Source organism: Spermophilus citellus, assembly GCF_964194105.1.
Source record: "Spermophilus citellus genome assembly, chromosome: 18".
Classification (NCBI taxonomy): domain Eukaryota; kingdom Metazoa; phylum Chordata; class Mammalia; order Rodentia; family Sciuridae; genus Spermophilus; species Spermophilus citellus.
Window position 1 is genome coordinate 42,876,961 of NC_138200.1, and position 14,438 is coordinate 42,891,398.

Below are 14,438 nucleotides of genomic sequence, written 5' to 3' on the forward strand. Positions count from 1 at the left end.
GAAGGAGGCTGGGATTGTGGTCTGCAGCTTAATATCTGCATTTGCTCTGGTGGCAGAAAATCAGTCGTGGGGCTGTCAATATGCACAGAACTGATCTGTTACTTCACAGCCTGATTCATTTTCTGTGTCAGGCCTGTTCTTGGCTATGTTCAGGAACAAATCCTGCTTGTTGATGAGCTGTCTCCTTTTCTATTTACAAAAAGTCCTAGTGTTTCATTAAGCTGGTAACAGACTCAGGCAATATTTGAAGTCTATCTTTCCCTTGATTTAGGTCTTTTCTCTTTTCTCCCCCACCTAGGATCTGTGTTTCCAATGGATACTGAAGGGTTTGGTGAGCTCCTTCAGCAAGCTGAACAGCTTGCTGCTGAGACTGAGGGCATCTCCGAGCTTCCCCATGTGGAACGGAACTTACAGGAGATCCAGCAAGCAGGCGAGCGCCTGCGTTCCCGTACCCTCACACGCACATCCCAGGAGACAGCAGATGTCAAGGCGTGAGTACTGGTGGGGAGGCAGCGTTGGTTCTGAGTGGTTTCTGGGGCAGGACCCATTTCTTTCCTGCCTTGAATTTGGATGCAGTCTGTGAATGACAGTCACAAGCCATATTCTCAGGAACTGAAGAGGGGTTTTGTAAACAGGTTTGCAGCCTTTGACTCCCTGCCTGTCTCGGGTTCTCCTGCCTGTCTGCCTGACCAAGCTCTGAGCCCATATCACGGGCAGAGATGATGGGGTGGGAAGGGACTGAAAGAGCTCCGTCATGCAGAAACTGGTCATTGTTGTTCCTGTTTGGGCTTGCCGACTCAAGAGTCCTAAGTGGCCTATAATGTGTTAGTAGATGCAGATAAGTGGTATCTTCCAAGCTAGAAAGCCCTCAGCAATGAGCAAAATTTTTAAGGGTGTTTGGAAGAAATTGCTGAGAATCCATCTAAGTGGGGATGATTCTGTCTGCTTATTGTCAGTGACCCCAGAGGCTCCCTTTGAAAGGCCTTGAAATACAGTGCCTTCTAGCTGATTGTAAAACAGCAAAGTGGGTGAGCCCTAAGAGACTGCTACTCAGGGAAAATGCTGAGTAACCAGGGCAGCAGCTACTGCTTGTGCACTGCATCAGTTGGGTTGTCGATTCCTCACAGGTGTGTTTATAGTCTCCAGTGTGCCAAGCCTGGATCATATATGGGACTATAATCATGAATTAGGAAGGCATGGTCCTTGCCCTCAAGGAGTTTATAATTTGAGGGGCAGACCAGAAAAAACAAAACATTTTGCTTTTTGTAAGGAGTATGAAGTATGATTTATTGGTTACTTACTCTTTGTTAGAAACCTGATTTGACTTAAGATTTTGCCTGCACAGCCAGCATTAGTGCTGTGATCTCTGTCTAACAGTGGGACAACAACAAAGGCTCAGAGAGGGCAAGTAACTCTCAGATTCCTCACTTGGTGAGTGGTGAGACAATGCTCACACCCAGAGCACACGTTCCTGTAGTCCTGATGGAAGGGCCATGGTAGGATGAAAGGCAGATGCTAACATGATTTTATATGGGTCCGGAAAATCACTGAGATTTCTGTGCAGGAAATATAGTGAATTTTCTGACTTTGCCTTAGTTTTCGTTTCTTTTTGGTGGTGGGGGACCGGGATTGAATTTAGGAGCACCCAATCACTGAGCCACATCTCCAGCCCTATTTTTTTGTATGTTTAGAGACAGGGTATCACTGAGTTGCTTAGTGCCTCACCGTTGCTAGGCTGGCTTTGAACTCGTGATTCTCATGTCTCAACCTCCTGAGCTTCTGGGATTACAGACATGTTCCACCACTTCCTGGCCTTAGTCTTCATTTCTTGAATTTGAGAAAGACTAAGTGGTGGTGTTGATGCAGGAACATTGTCTGTTTTAGATACTTAATACCTGTTACAGGAGTGAGTATGAGGCCTACATTATTTTTTGCAACTGATCTTGAGAACTGAATGTTTTGGCCAGCTGTGGTGGTGCATACCTGTAATCCTAGCAGTTTGGGAGGCTGCCTCAGGAGGATCCCAAGTTCAAAGCCAGCCTCAGCAATTTAGCAAGGCCCTAAGCAACTCAGCAAGACCCTTTCTCTAAATAAAATATAAAAAAGGGCTAGGGATGTGGCTCAGTGGTTAAGTGCCCCTGGGTTCAATCCTTTGTACCAAAACAAATAAACAAACAATCAAAAAAAAAAAACAGAACTCAGTGTTTTGGCTACAGTGTCAATAAGGATGTTGTGGAAATTTTTCAGTAGGCCTCTCCAGATTGTTATTTTTTAAAATACTAGTTGATTCTGGTTCTGTTGACATTTGTAAAAGCAAGTAAGAGGAACCCTGGCAGGGTTTGTTGTTTTTTTTTTTTTAAACTATCTAGCCTTGGAGCAAAATGTAGCCAACTGTTCCCCCACACTGTTCTCCAAAGTTCCAGCCAGTCTTTAGACATTTCTGCTAAGCTGCCCTCCCTACAGGCCCCTTACTGCTGCTCCTGGCTGCCTGTAGCTCCCCCCAGCCTTAAGCATGTAGGCTCTGCTGTGTGCAGAGATGCTGCTGGGGCACCAGGCCTGGGCTGCCAGCTGAGTTGCTATAGTTATAATTTAATTGCATCAGCTTTACAGCCTATTAAGAGCAAAAAAGGAAAATGTTTTCTTGGTAACAATTATCAGTCATACTCTTTCTTGTAAATTTCCATTCTTCTTCATCTCTTTCTACCTTAAATTCATTATTTTAGGGAGGAGGAGGTTGGAACATTGAAAGAATGGGTATAGGGTGGGGCAAGAGTTTAAAAAGAGACCAAAAGGCTGATGACTGTGTTTTTCCATTTTCTTGATAAGCAGAGACAGAAAGTGTGATGCGAATATTTTAGTACATGATGAGAGCTGAAGAAAGAACAGAGTAGGAAAAAACAGTTTTAAATTAAAAATTTTGAAAGACAATTCTGTCTTTAAGATGTTAGTTTGGATTATAGATTTAAGACTGAATTGTTTTGTGCAGAATTCTTTTATTCATTTTATCCTTTGTTGGATTTTGCATTTTGGGGAATGGATTTGATAGCTTTTTTTGCTTGTGTGTGTTTGATCTTTTTGAATTATTCAATTTTTTTCTCACCTAAAGAAGAGTATACATAATATTTAAAGGTGTAAACCAGGGGTTTGCAAACTCTAGCACATGAGCCACATCCAGCCTATTAAAGTTTTATTGGAACACAGCCATGCTAATTTGTTTGTGTATTATTATCTGTGCTGCTTTTGTGCTACAATAGTAGAGTTGAGTTGTTTTGACAGATTATATGGACTGCAAAGCCTGAAATATTCTTTTACAGAATAAGTGTAGTGACTCCTGGCGTAAATAATATATTCGATGAATATCCAAGTGCATATTGCACAGTTAAGATATATAATATTGATATCTCTGAAGCCCTCTCTAAGTGCTTACCATCCATTGCATCCCCCACTTTTCCTATCAGAGATGGCTTGCTGGATTTTTCCATTTAAATTCTGAAGCCAGACAACCTAGAGATGTACAAGAAAAAGCCAGCAGTCACTCTCTCCCTCTAACTTTATCTTCCAAGGTTACTAATGTTATTAATTTGCTTGTTCTTTTATAGTTCTTTCATGATTATATAAAGCATATGCAAACATTTTTTTGACCAAAGTTATATGGCAAATTATAACTTCACTTGTGATACTACTACTAAGCTTTTTTTCTAGGCACTTAGTATTTGTTGTGCCATGCACTTAATATGCATTATATAATTTCCTCCTAAACTTACCCTGTGAAATAAATAAAAAGGGTCAGATGGCAAGTGGACAACAAGAATCTTTTGACTTTTGCCATATGGCAAATTCCTGAAGGGTTTTTAGTTCCCAAAGGATAAGTATCCTCCTGATTGGTCTGCAAAGCCTGAGAGATTGGAAGGGCAGGAATTATTATTCATATTTAACAGAAAAAAATTAAAGCTTGCAAAAGTAATGTATGTAAGATTTTCAGTAGTAAATATTAAATGAGACTTGAACTCAGGCCTCCTGACTTTTTTTCCTGTATCCCATGTATACTGGGAATAGCTTTTGTCCTTTTGCTCTCCTAGGACTGAAGTGTTTGACTCTAGTTTCTGATTTTCGGCTTATGAGGCTGTCTATCTCATAGGAACGAGGCATGTGAAGGCAGGGAACTTCGGAATTTTCCATCCTTAAAAACTGAAAGTTTTGTAAAACCATCTTTACCCTAGATTTCCTATCTCTTTCATCAACATTTCCTTGTCCCCTTCCTTTCTTGCCATCAGAGTTTCTGCATGTATTGGGTATAAGCCATAGAGTGCACATATGCTACCCATTTAGAGGACCATTCTTTCCTAATAATTCTAAGAGTGAATTTTTAAATTCTGAAGGTTTCAGCTTTACAGAAATGAATCAATCATTTGGGCACTGCACAGTTGCATCCTCACATATCACTAGTGGAGGTAAAGTACTATGGGACAGAATTTAGAAATAGCTAGGAAAGTTGACCCAGTAATTTTATTTCTAGAGCTCTATCCCAAAGACATACTGACAAAAATATGAAAAGTTTTGTGCAGACAGATATTCATTGTAGCATTATTTGTAATAATAGTAAGAATCAGAAACAACTAAAATGTCCATCATTAGGGCACTGGTTGAATAAGTGGTATATCTATATACTGGAGTAGTTGGTCAGTAGTACCAAGGAACATACACTACCGTGAGAAAATACACCACCATGGAGTGATTATAGGGCATATTATTAAGTAAAAACTGCAAGGTGGAAGAAAGTATATAATAACTCTACCATTTATTTTGAAAAGCAGGTAAAAGACATCTGTGTTCATGGATCAGACAACTTAATATTAAGTTGTTAATACTCTTCAAAAAAAATTTTTTTTTTTTTTTTTTTTTTTTTTTTTTTTTTTTGGTACCAGGGATTGAACCCAAGGGTGCTCAACCACTGAGCCACATCCCCAACTTTTTAAAATTTTTTTTATTTTGAGGCAGAGTCTTGCTTAGGGTCTTGCTAAGTTCCTGAGGCTGGCCTTGAATTTGTGATCTTCTTACCTCAGCCTCCTGAGCCACTGGGAGCCACTGGGATTCACAGGCGAGTACCACCATGTTTGTAGTACTCCTCAAATTTATCTACAGATTGAACAAAAACTCTTATCAGAATCTCAGTTGGCCCTTTTTTCAGAAATTGATAAGTTGCTCCTAAATGTAAGGGACCTATAATAGCCAAAACAATCTTTAAAAGGCAGAAGAACATTGGAAGACTCATACTTCCTATTCAGAACCTACTGGAGCCGGGTGGGTTGGCACATGCCTGTAATCCCAGGACTCCCATGACTGAGGCAAGGGGATTGCAAATTCAAAATCAGCCTCATCAATGTAGCCAGGCCCTAAGCAAGAGACCTGTCTTAGAGAGACCCTGTCTCAAAATAAAGATATAAAGGGGCTGTGGCTGTGGCTCAGGCTGTGGCTCAGTGGCAGAGCGCTTGCTTAGCACATGTGAGTCACTGGGTTTGATCCTTAGCACCATATACAAAAATAAGTAAATAAAATAAAGGCATGCTACCCATCTACAACTACAAAAAAAATAATTAAAAAAAAAACATAAAAAGGAGCTGGGGATGTGGCTCAAGCGGTAGTGCGCTCGCCTGGCATGCGTGCGGCCTGGGTTCGATCCTCAGCACCACATACGAACAAAGATGTTGTGTTTGCCGATAACTAAAATAAAATAAAATAAATATTAAAAATTCTCTCTCTCTCTCTCTCTCTCTCTCTCTCTCCCCCTCTCCCTCTCCCTCTCCCTCTCCCTCTCTCTCTCTCTCTAAAAAAAACCAAACAAACATAAAAAGGGCTGGGGATGTGGTTCAGCAGTTCAGCACCTCTGGGTTCAATCTCTGGTACCAAAACAAAACAAAAAAACCCCAACAACCCACCCCCCCAAAATCCGTAAAAACCTTACTGGAAAGCCATGGTAATCAAGATTATATGATGCTGGCATAAAGATATGAATCTGATATGTAGATTGATGGAACAGAATTATGAGTCCAGAAATTAGTCCATGTGTCTGTGATTAACTGATTTTCAATAAGGGTACCAGGACCATTCAGAGTTGAAAGATATATTTTCAACTAATGGTACTGGGACAACTAGATCAATTGAACTTCATCAAAATTAAAAACTTGTGTGATTCAAAGGACACTCTAAAGAAAGTTAAAAAAAAGCCAGGCCTGGCGGCATATGCCTGTGATCCCAGTAGCTTAGGAGGCTGAGACAGGAGGATCGGGAGTTCAAAGCCAGCCTCAGTAAAAGTGAAGAGGTAAGCAACTCAGTGAGACCCTGTCTGTAAATAAAATACAAAAATAGGGCTGGGGATGGGCTCAGTGGTAGAATGCCCCTGAGTTCAATCCCCAGTGCCAAAAAGAAAGCAAAAAAAAAAAAAAGTACAGAATGAGAAAATACTTGCAAATTATGTATCTGCTACAAGACTTGTATCCAGAATGTGTTTTTTAAATATATATATATATATATTTGTTGTTGTTGTTGTAGGTGGACAGAATGCCTTTATTTTTATGTGGTGCTGAGGATCAAACCCAGTGCCTTATGTGTGTTAGGTGAGCGCTATACCATTGAGCCCCAGCCCCAGAATGTGTTTTTAAAAAACTCTTAGAATTGATTAACAGAAGACAAACAACCTGACTTTAAAATGGGCAAAAAGATCTTTTTTTTTTTTTTTAAAGAGAGATGAGATGAGAGAGAGAGAGAATTTTTTAATATTTATTATTTTAGTTTTCGGCAGACACAACATCTTTGTTTGTATGTGGTGCTGAGGATCGAACCCGGGCCGCACGCCAGGCTATTGCACTACTGCTTGAGCCACAACCCCAGCCCCAGGCAAAAAGATCTTTATCCAGTATGGCAAATGAAAAAATGCTCAACATCATTAGCCATTAGGGAAATGTAAGTCAAAATACAGTGAAGTATCACCTCATACCTACCAGAGTAGTTGTAATCAAAAAGATACAATAAGTGTTGACAAGATGTGGAAAAAATTGAAAGCCTCACATACTGTTGGTGGGAATATAAAATAATTCAGCCTTGTTAGAAAACACCTCATTAGTTCCTCAGAAGGGTAAATACAGGTGCCATGTGATCCAGCAGTTTAATTCTTAGGTATATACCCAAGAGATGAAAATATTTGTACACACAAAAACTTGTATATGAATATTCATGGATGAATTTTCAAATAGCTAAAAACAGAAGCAACCCAAAAGTCCTCCAACTGGTGAATGGATTCATAAAATGGACATGGCTATATGATGGGATGTAATAAAAAGGAATGAAATACTAATACATGCTCTAATGTAGATGAACCTTGAAAGTCTTATGCTAATTGAGAGAAATGAGCACAAAAGATTGCATCTTGTATGATTCTATTTATGTGCAGTGTCCAGAACAGGCAAATCTAGAGAGAGAGAAAAAATAGGTTACTGGTTGCCAGGGGTGAGAGGATGCGGGAAAGTGAGAAGATGGGGGGAAGTGAGAAGTGATTACTAATGGGTAAAGGTTTTCTTTTTGGGTGAGAAAATGTTCTAAAGTTGACTGTGGTGATGGTGGTGCAAATCTGATTATACTTAAACACTGAATTATATACTTTCAATGGGTGGATTTTATAGTATGTGGATTTTATCTTTATAATCTGTTTTTAAAAAGCAGGTGATGCAAATGTACGTACATATTGCTAATAAAATGAAGGAAAGTATTTAAAAGTATCAGGATTTGTTTTAATCAGGTATGATAAGGCACAGACAGGGAAATGACTGTCGTGAAGGAAGTTTTTACTCACGGATCCCTAGAAACGGGTCCATACATATCCACAGGGCCATACAGGAAGTCCTGGGATTGACCAGGAGAGGTGGCAGTCATGATTTTGAAAGATTTAGTCCTGAATATCATAATCCTGATGTTGAAATCCTGAGTGTCAAATTTCCAAAAATGCATTCACGTGGGGGAAAGAAAAGGCTATATAAGAGGGACAGAAAACCAGGTTCTGGAGATAGGGTTGACCACGAAATTCAGCAGCCATGAAACCTCAGTTTAAAAATTCATCCTCTGTCTGCATTGGCATTCTTATGAAGTACCAGGAGCTTTTAATGAATTAAAGTTGCATTGGCCTGAAGAAGCCAGCAGTTTCGGACTAGTTTGAAAATAATTAAGCGTATGGTAGGACAAGAGGATATTCATACAGTGGTGTTTCTTGTCCATCACTATTGTTGTTTCTGCCAAACTTGTGGTCTGATGCATAGAGAATGGACTTAACTTTTGTCTACCCCAACAACAAAGAAGCATGGCACAGAGGATAGGAAGACATAGTAGGGAATGATTATGTCAACACATATCAGATCATGGAAGAATTTAAAAAGAGCAGCATCACATGGAAAATGAATGTGAATGAATTCTTTAAGGGGAGCCATGTCCTAAAAGAAAAATAGCAGCTATCCATTTTGATGCAAAACTTCAAGATATAGTTAATGGGCTGGATATGTGGCTCAGCTCTCTGAGGCCCTGGGTTCCATCCCCAGCAGTACATATTCATTCATATTTTCTCTCTCTCTCTCTCTCTCTCTCTATATATATATATATATATATGTGTGTGTGTGTGTGTGTGTGTGTGTGTGTGTTATATATAATATAAATATATATACTTTTTTTGGTAATGATCATGAAAGTTGGCCAGCAGTAATAGACTTTGAGAGAGTCTGGTGGTCCATTTTCAGAATACAGTATTTATCCTTAAATGTAAAATTACTGAGGGTATAAGAAAATCAGCTAAAGAGGAAATAGAACAACTAGTTCCCAGCAGGTAACACCTGAGTGTGACAGATTCACAGCCCCTTGACAAACAGGAGGCGAGGGGGAAGGGGTCAACCTGACCAACAGAGATAAACTTCACATAGGCTAAAATGCACTTAATCCCAGAAAGGCCTTTCTAGCTACAAGAGGACTGAGGGAGGTGGGACTGACTGAAGGTATCTTTCTACCCCATAGTACTCAGCCAATGAGGAACTGGGGGAGGAACCTTCCTCACTAGGGATAGAATGCTGATTGTAAGTGCTCTGGGGTTGCCTTCTCCTCCAGACACCTGATCTTGCAAGAACGTCATTAAAGTCTCACATTCTCTACCTTTTGTCCCAGTCCAATTCTTTGGATTTGGACAGGTGAGCATGTTTCTCACATGAACTACCACCATGTAATTGCCCATAATCTATTTCTAGAATATGCTTTTTCATGTCAAATTGAATTTTTAATTTTCTTAAAATTTTCCTCCACACTTTAAAATCATCAGCATTCTATTTTTTTTTTTTCAATTTACTGTGCTGTGTATTTCATTTCACATGATTTCCAATGCTGGAAGTATAAATTACGTGAGAACTTTTTAGAGAGTTCTCATTTGTTTCTTGACTTTTTTCTTACAAATTTGACTTCATGCAAGCATATTATCACCACATTGATTTTTATGTCTAAGCATTGTGCATATACATAGAACCATTAAAACAGTGAATGAAGGAATGTCTTTTTCATACATCTGCATTTGTGAAGAATAAAATTTCTTAATTACTCAGCTCTTTGGACAACTGCGTATGTGGTGGGAACCCATCCTGATTTCTGATCAGTTTCATTAAAAGACTTAGGTTGTTTATCATGGCATTTCAAGATAACTGCAGGCAGAAAGCTGGGTGCACACAATTACCAACCATAGTGATAAGTTTTTATGGATTTTGCTTCTTGACCTGTTTCTTTTTCTTTTATATATATATATATATATATATATATATATATATATATATTAATGGTAGATGGACACAGTATCTTTGTTTATTTATTTTTATGTGATGCTGAGTATCTAACTTAGTGACTTATGTGCGAGGCAGGTGCTCTACCACTGAGCCCCAGCCCCAGCCCTTGACCTGTTTCTTTTTGAATATGAGTTTGTCTGCTTTTGTTATATATACCCAAGTGATTGTCAGTAGTATATTTGTTTATACTTGCAAAAATACGTTAATATTGCCTATTGTGTGAAGTGGCCTATGAAGTATTTTGTTTATTTGTTTCTCAAATAATCTTTTAAAAATGCAAATAGTTGAGTGATATGGCATATGCCTTCTGTAATCCTAATTCTTCAAGAGGCTGAGGCAGGAGGATCACAGAGGCCTGGGCAATTTAGCAAGATCCTTTCTCCAAAAGAAAAAAAAAAAGGTGGGGTATGTAACTCAGCTCAGAGGTAGAGTACTTGCCTTGCCTATGGACAAGGCTGTGGGTTCAATTCCAAGTACCTAAAAAAACCAAATAAATACAATACAATGTCATTTAAAGAATTCTTAAAATTGTTTTTTTCCTCAGAATTATGTTTTTAGGATTTTGGTCTTTTGAGATTTCAAGATTTGGGATTATGGTTCTATGGGATTGTGTCTTTTGGTATTACATCCCAAACTGGATCAGGAGGCAGAGGGAGCAAGGGGGAAAGAAGGACAAGAGCCTTTGCTGTGGTTTCTTAGGAAGGCAAGGCCAGGCAGTGCAAACATGTTTAGGATTGGCTAGTTTGAATAATTTCTAGAGACAAGGGCTATCTTTAGTTGTGCAGTACCTGGTTTTGGGGTGAGTAAGACAGGATGGTGGTCCATAGTGTGAGAACCCCATGAGAACCTGATAAAGGAGGTGGCTGGGGTATTGGGCTCTGAATTGATGGGTTTGCTGTGATGATGTGCTTGTAGCAGAATTGTTTCATACCCTCTAGGAATTAGCTGCCCTGGGAGGGGAGTCCCTTTAGTGTCAACAGTGCCCCACATGTCACAGCATCAAATACAGAAGATAAGAAAATATGATTAATATAGAAGATAATCAAAAGGTCACCCCTGGAAAAGGGAAGGAATAAGTGCAGAAAATAAGGACTTTAAAAAAAATAGGTTTGACTTTGGAACTGTGCAAATATTTAACATAATTATAAAACAACTAAACATTTAAAATTTTCTAAAATTTGAAAATAAATTCTTAACATTTAAAAGTTTCTAAAATTTGAAAATAAATTCTTATCCTTTTGGTGACTAACCATATGGGAGAAACAGTATCAAGTAATGTTTTAACCTGTCTTCAATAGTTCTATTGTTGATGAAAGGTTGTTACTGGTGTTTGGAGACTGATGTGTTATAGTGTAGGATAAAGTATGTCAGTAATTATGGGAGTCAGACTTTGGTGTGAGGGAAGGAGATACAGATAGAAATTTATGAAGTTAACCTGAAACCCTGTGTTCTTAATTTTGGATTGGAAATATCAATATGAACTTGTGATGTACTTTGTCTTAAGAAAACTCCATTTCCAGCTCTGACTATTGAAAAAACCTGGTAATACTTGGCAAATCTAGTGGCCAGAGAATTGTCTCTAAAGTCCATTACTTAATACAAGCAACTAGACTTCTTGGAGAGTTGGGTAATTTCAAGTTTGAGGCAGGATTGAGTAAAATGAACATGAAATATTTCTTGTCATACCAGATAGTAAAAAAGTTATTAAGACCTTCTTGAGTCATTTCAAAAGAACTGAGAAACCTTCAGGCCTGGGAGTCCAGCTCAGTGGTTGTGCTCATGAGACCCTGAGTTTGGTCCCTAGTACTACTACATACCAAAAAGAAAGAAAGGGGGAAAACAAAACAACAAAACACCCCCTCAGAAACAAATTTGCAGAGACAAATGAGCATCAGTAAGATGCTGACAAAGATGAGACAACTTGAGCATCAGTAAGACGCTGTGCGTGGCCTGAAGCACATCAGATGTGTTTAGATTCATGAGTTCATAATGAGAGTAACACAGAGCTCATTGGTCCTCTTTGGAGGATGCTAGAGAACCAATTCATTGTTCAGGATAATCACAGTTGATGAAAGGAATTTTCCTGAATGGACATATTCTAGCTAATAAAGGTAGAATAATAATACCACATTTTATAAATCCTAAGGAATTATTAGAGTTAAGCAATGGTCATCAATGACTGCACACATTCCAGATGGAGATAACCAGGCACATATGTCTCTTGCCTGGTGATGAAAGTATAAAGTAATCTAACACCAACAGCAATGGCTCCGGAATCTGGTCAGACCCGTAGAGCTACTTTCAGTTTACAGGAGATACGGAGGACCACATTATGGGAGAGCAGTCCACCTGTTGTGTAAGAGCCTACTTATATCCTTGTTATTTTGAGTGTAGTCCATGTATCAGCAACATCATTATCAACTGTGAGCTTTTTAGAAATGTGGAATTTGGGGCTCCATCCCAGACCTATTGAATCAGAAGAAATTAGATTAGCGAATGCCAGGGACTCGGGATGATTTTGGGGTAAATGGGAACACACTATTCATGATGGGGGTTTCTTCTGGAGTGAAGAAAATATTCTAAAATTGTGGTGATGGTTATTATGATTCTATGAATATACTGTAATCACTGAATTGTACACTTTAACTTGTAAATTGTGTGGTACGTGGAATTTATCTTAGTGAAACTGTTATGTAAATAAGAAAGAGGACATTACACTAATACCTGTGCTCTGGGTTCACCTGAGAGTATTCTGAATATTGGGAGGAAAGTTATGGATTATTACCACTGTATCAGAAAAGTAATTTTTAAGGATTATGAGAAGAGGTGAGATTATCTTATACCCTGGAGGGCATGTATCAGGGATGGCATCCTAGTTGACCAAAGGGAGACAGAAATCTTTAGGGATGAACTGTCTGCGTGATCATACGCTGTGCAAATTTATTAGAATGGAACTAAATGTGGAAAATCCTTTCTCTGGTAAGGCCAGAAGCTCTTGGGTTATGCTCACAAGTGTTACATATGCTGCTGAATGCTCTAGCTTCTAAGTTGTTCAAAGGGATTTTGAACTTTTTTAATGAGATTTTGAAGTACTAAATCATAATTCAAAAATAACAATTAAAAAATTAATTCCCCCAAACTTCTTCCAGAGATTGCTCTAGATATTAGTGAGAGTCTGTTGTTGTTGCTGTTGTTTTAAATTTACTCATTGTTATGTTGCTCAGATGATAGAAATAAAGCTGGCTGTATTATTCCATTTCTCTTCAAAAGCAATTAGTGGTCAGATAATAGTCTGCTGTGTTCCTGGACTGGGCAGTGGAGAAGGAACTTGCAGATACACTGGCACTGGCATAGTGTTTGGTTTTGAAGAGAAGCTACGCAGAACTGGCCTTAGATTCTAGTTTGCTCTTCAGCAAATGATTGGCTGTCCTGGACTTTAGCTTCCTCACCCAGTGAATGAAGTTTGGAACAAGTTTCTCCTGAAGCTTCTAAAATTTTGTTGTTTACTCTGTCTTTTCAGAGTTTAAAGAGTTTGTGTTCTGGAACTCTATGACCTGTCTGCCACTTCCTTGCTCTATGACTTTGGACAAGTTAGTTAACCTCTTTGCACCTTAGTTTCCCCATGTATAAAATGGGGATGAATAATTATACCTACCTCTGGGGCTTCTTTACTGTGAGGTGTTTGGAGTTGCTAGCCTATGGAAGTATTCTTTTTTTTTTTTTTTTAAGAGAGAGTGAGAGGGGGAGAGAGAGAGAGAGAGAGAGAGAGAGAGAGAGAGAGAGAGAGAGAGAGAGAGAGAGAATGAGAATTTTTAATATTTATTTTTTAGTTCTCGGCGGACACAACATCTTTGTTGGTATGTGGTGCTGAGGATCGAACCCGGGCCGCATGCATGCCAGGCGAGCGCGCTACCGCTTGAGCCACATCCCCAGCCCCTGGAAGTATTCTTATTCTAGAAAAAGCCCTCTAATTGTGGCATGATCAGAACTCAGATCTCTCCTACTTCTAAATGCAGTGTTTTGTCTGTGTTAGCATGTGTAACATCTATATGAAAGTATCTGACAGTAGATAAGAAATTTTTTGGGGAAAAAAAAAACATACTCTGCAGTGTGGCTTGAAGCCTATTGGTTGTCCTAACCTTACTTTTTTCTTACTTGTCTCCCTGCCTATATCCCTATATAGGTCAGTTCTCCTTGGGTCTCGGGGACTTGACATATCCCACATTTCCCAGCGACTGGAGAGTCTGAGTGCAGCCACCACTTTTGAACCTCTTGAGCCTGTGAAGGACACAGATATTCAGGTAAGGCTGCCAGGTGCAGGTAAAGCCTATAACTCAGGCTGAAGGCCCTACGCTGTTTGTTTACCACCTCATTTAGGAAGTTCAATTTTCTTTGTTAATTTTCTTCTTCCCCAGATTTTATAAGAATGGGAAGTCTGCTTTGGCAGTATAATGGAGAACACTGGATTATTTTCAAAGTGCTCTGTATGGCTGAATTTAAGAAAGCGATTCCAAACTGCACTCTCTATGAGAACAGATTTCTGTTCTTTCCTTGGGCTTAATCCAAGGCACAGAGACATTA

General features: G+C 39.1%; 1 protein-coding gene across 3 annotated transcripts in view; it reads left to right on the forward strand.

Moving 5' to 3' along the window:
- Positions 1-312: 312 nt before the first annotated feature.
- The window catches only part of NUP93 (nucleoporin 93), a gene marked incomplete at its 5' end in the record, with an annotated part of 83,855 nt that continues 69,729 nt past the window's right edge, over positions 313-14,438 (forward strand). For all 3 annotated transcript variants that reach the window (XR_014019584.1, XR_014019585.1, XM_081273521.1), the window contains 2 exons: positions 313-491; positions 14,041-14,158. Coding sequence is in view for 1 of the 3 variants with exons in the window: in XM_081273521.1 (XP_081129647.1) it covers positions 313-491; positions 14,041-14,158 (297 nt within the window). The remainder of the gene's footprint in view (positions 492-14,040; positions 14,159-14,438) is intronic.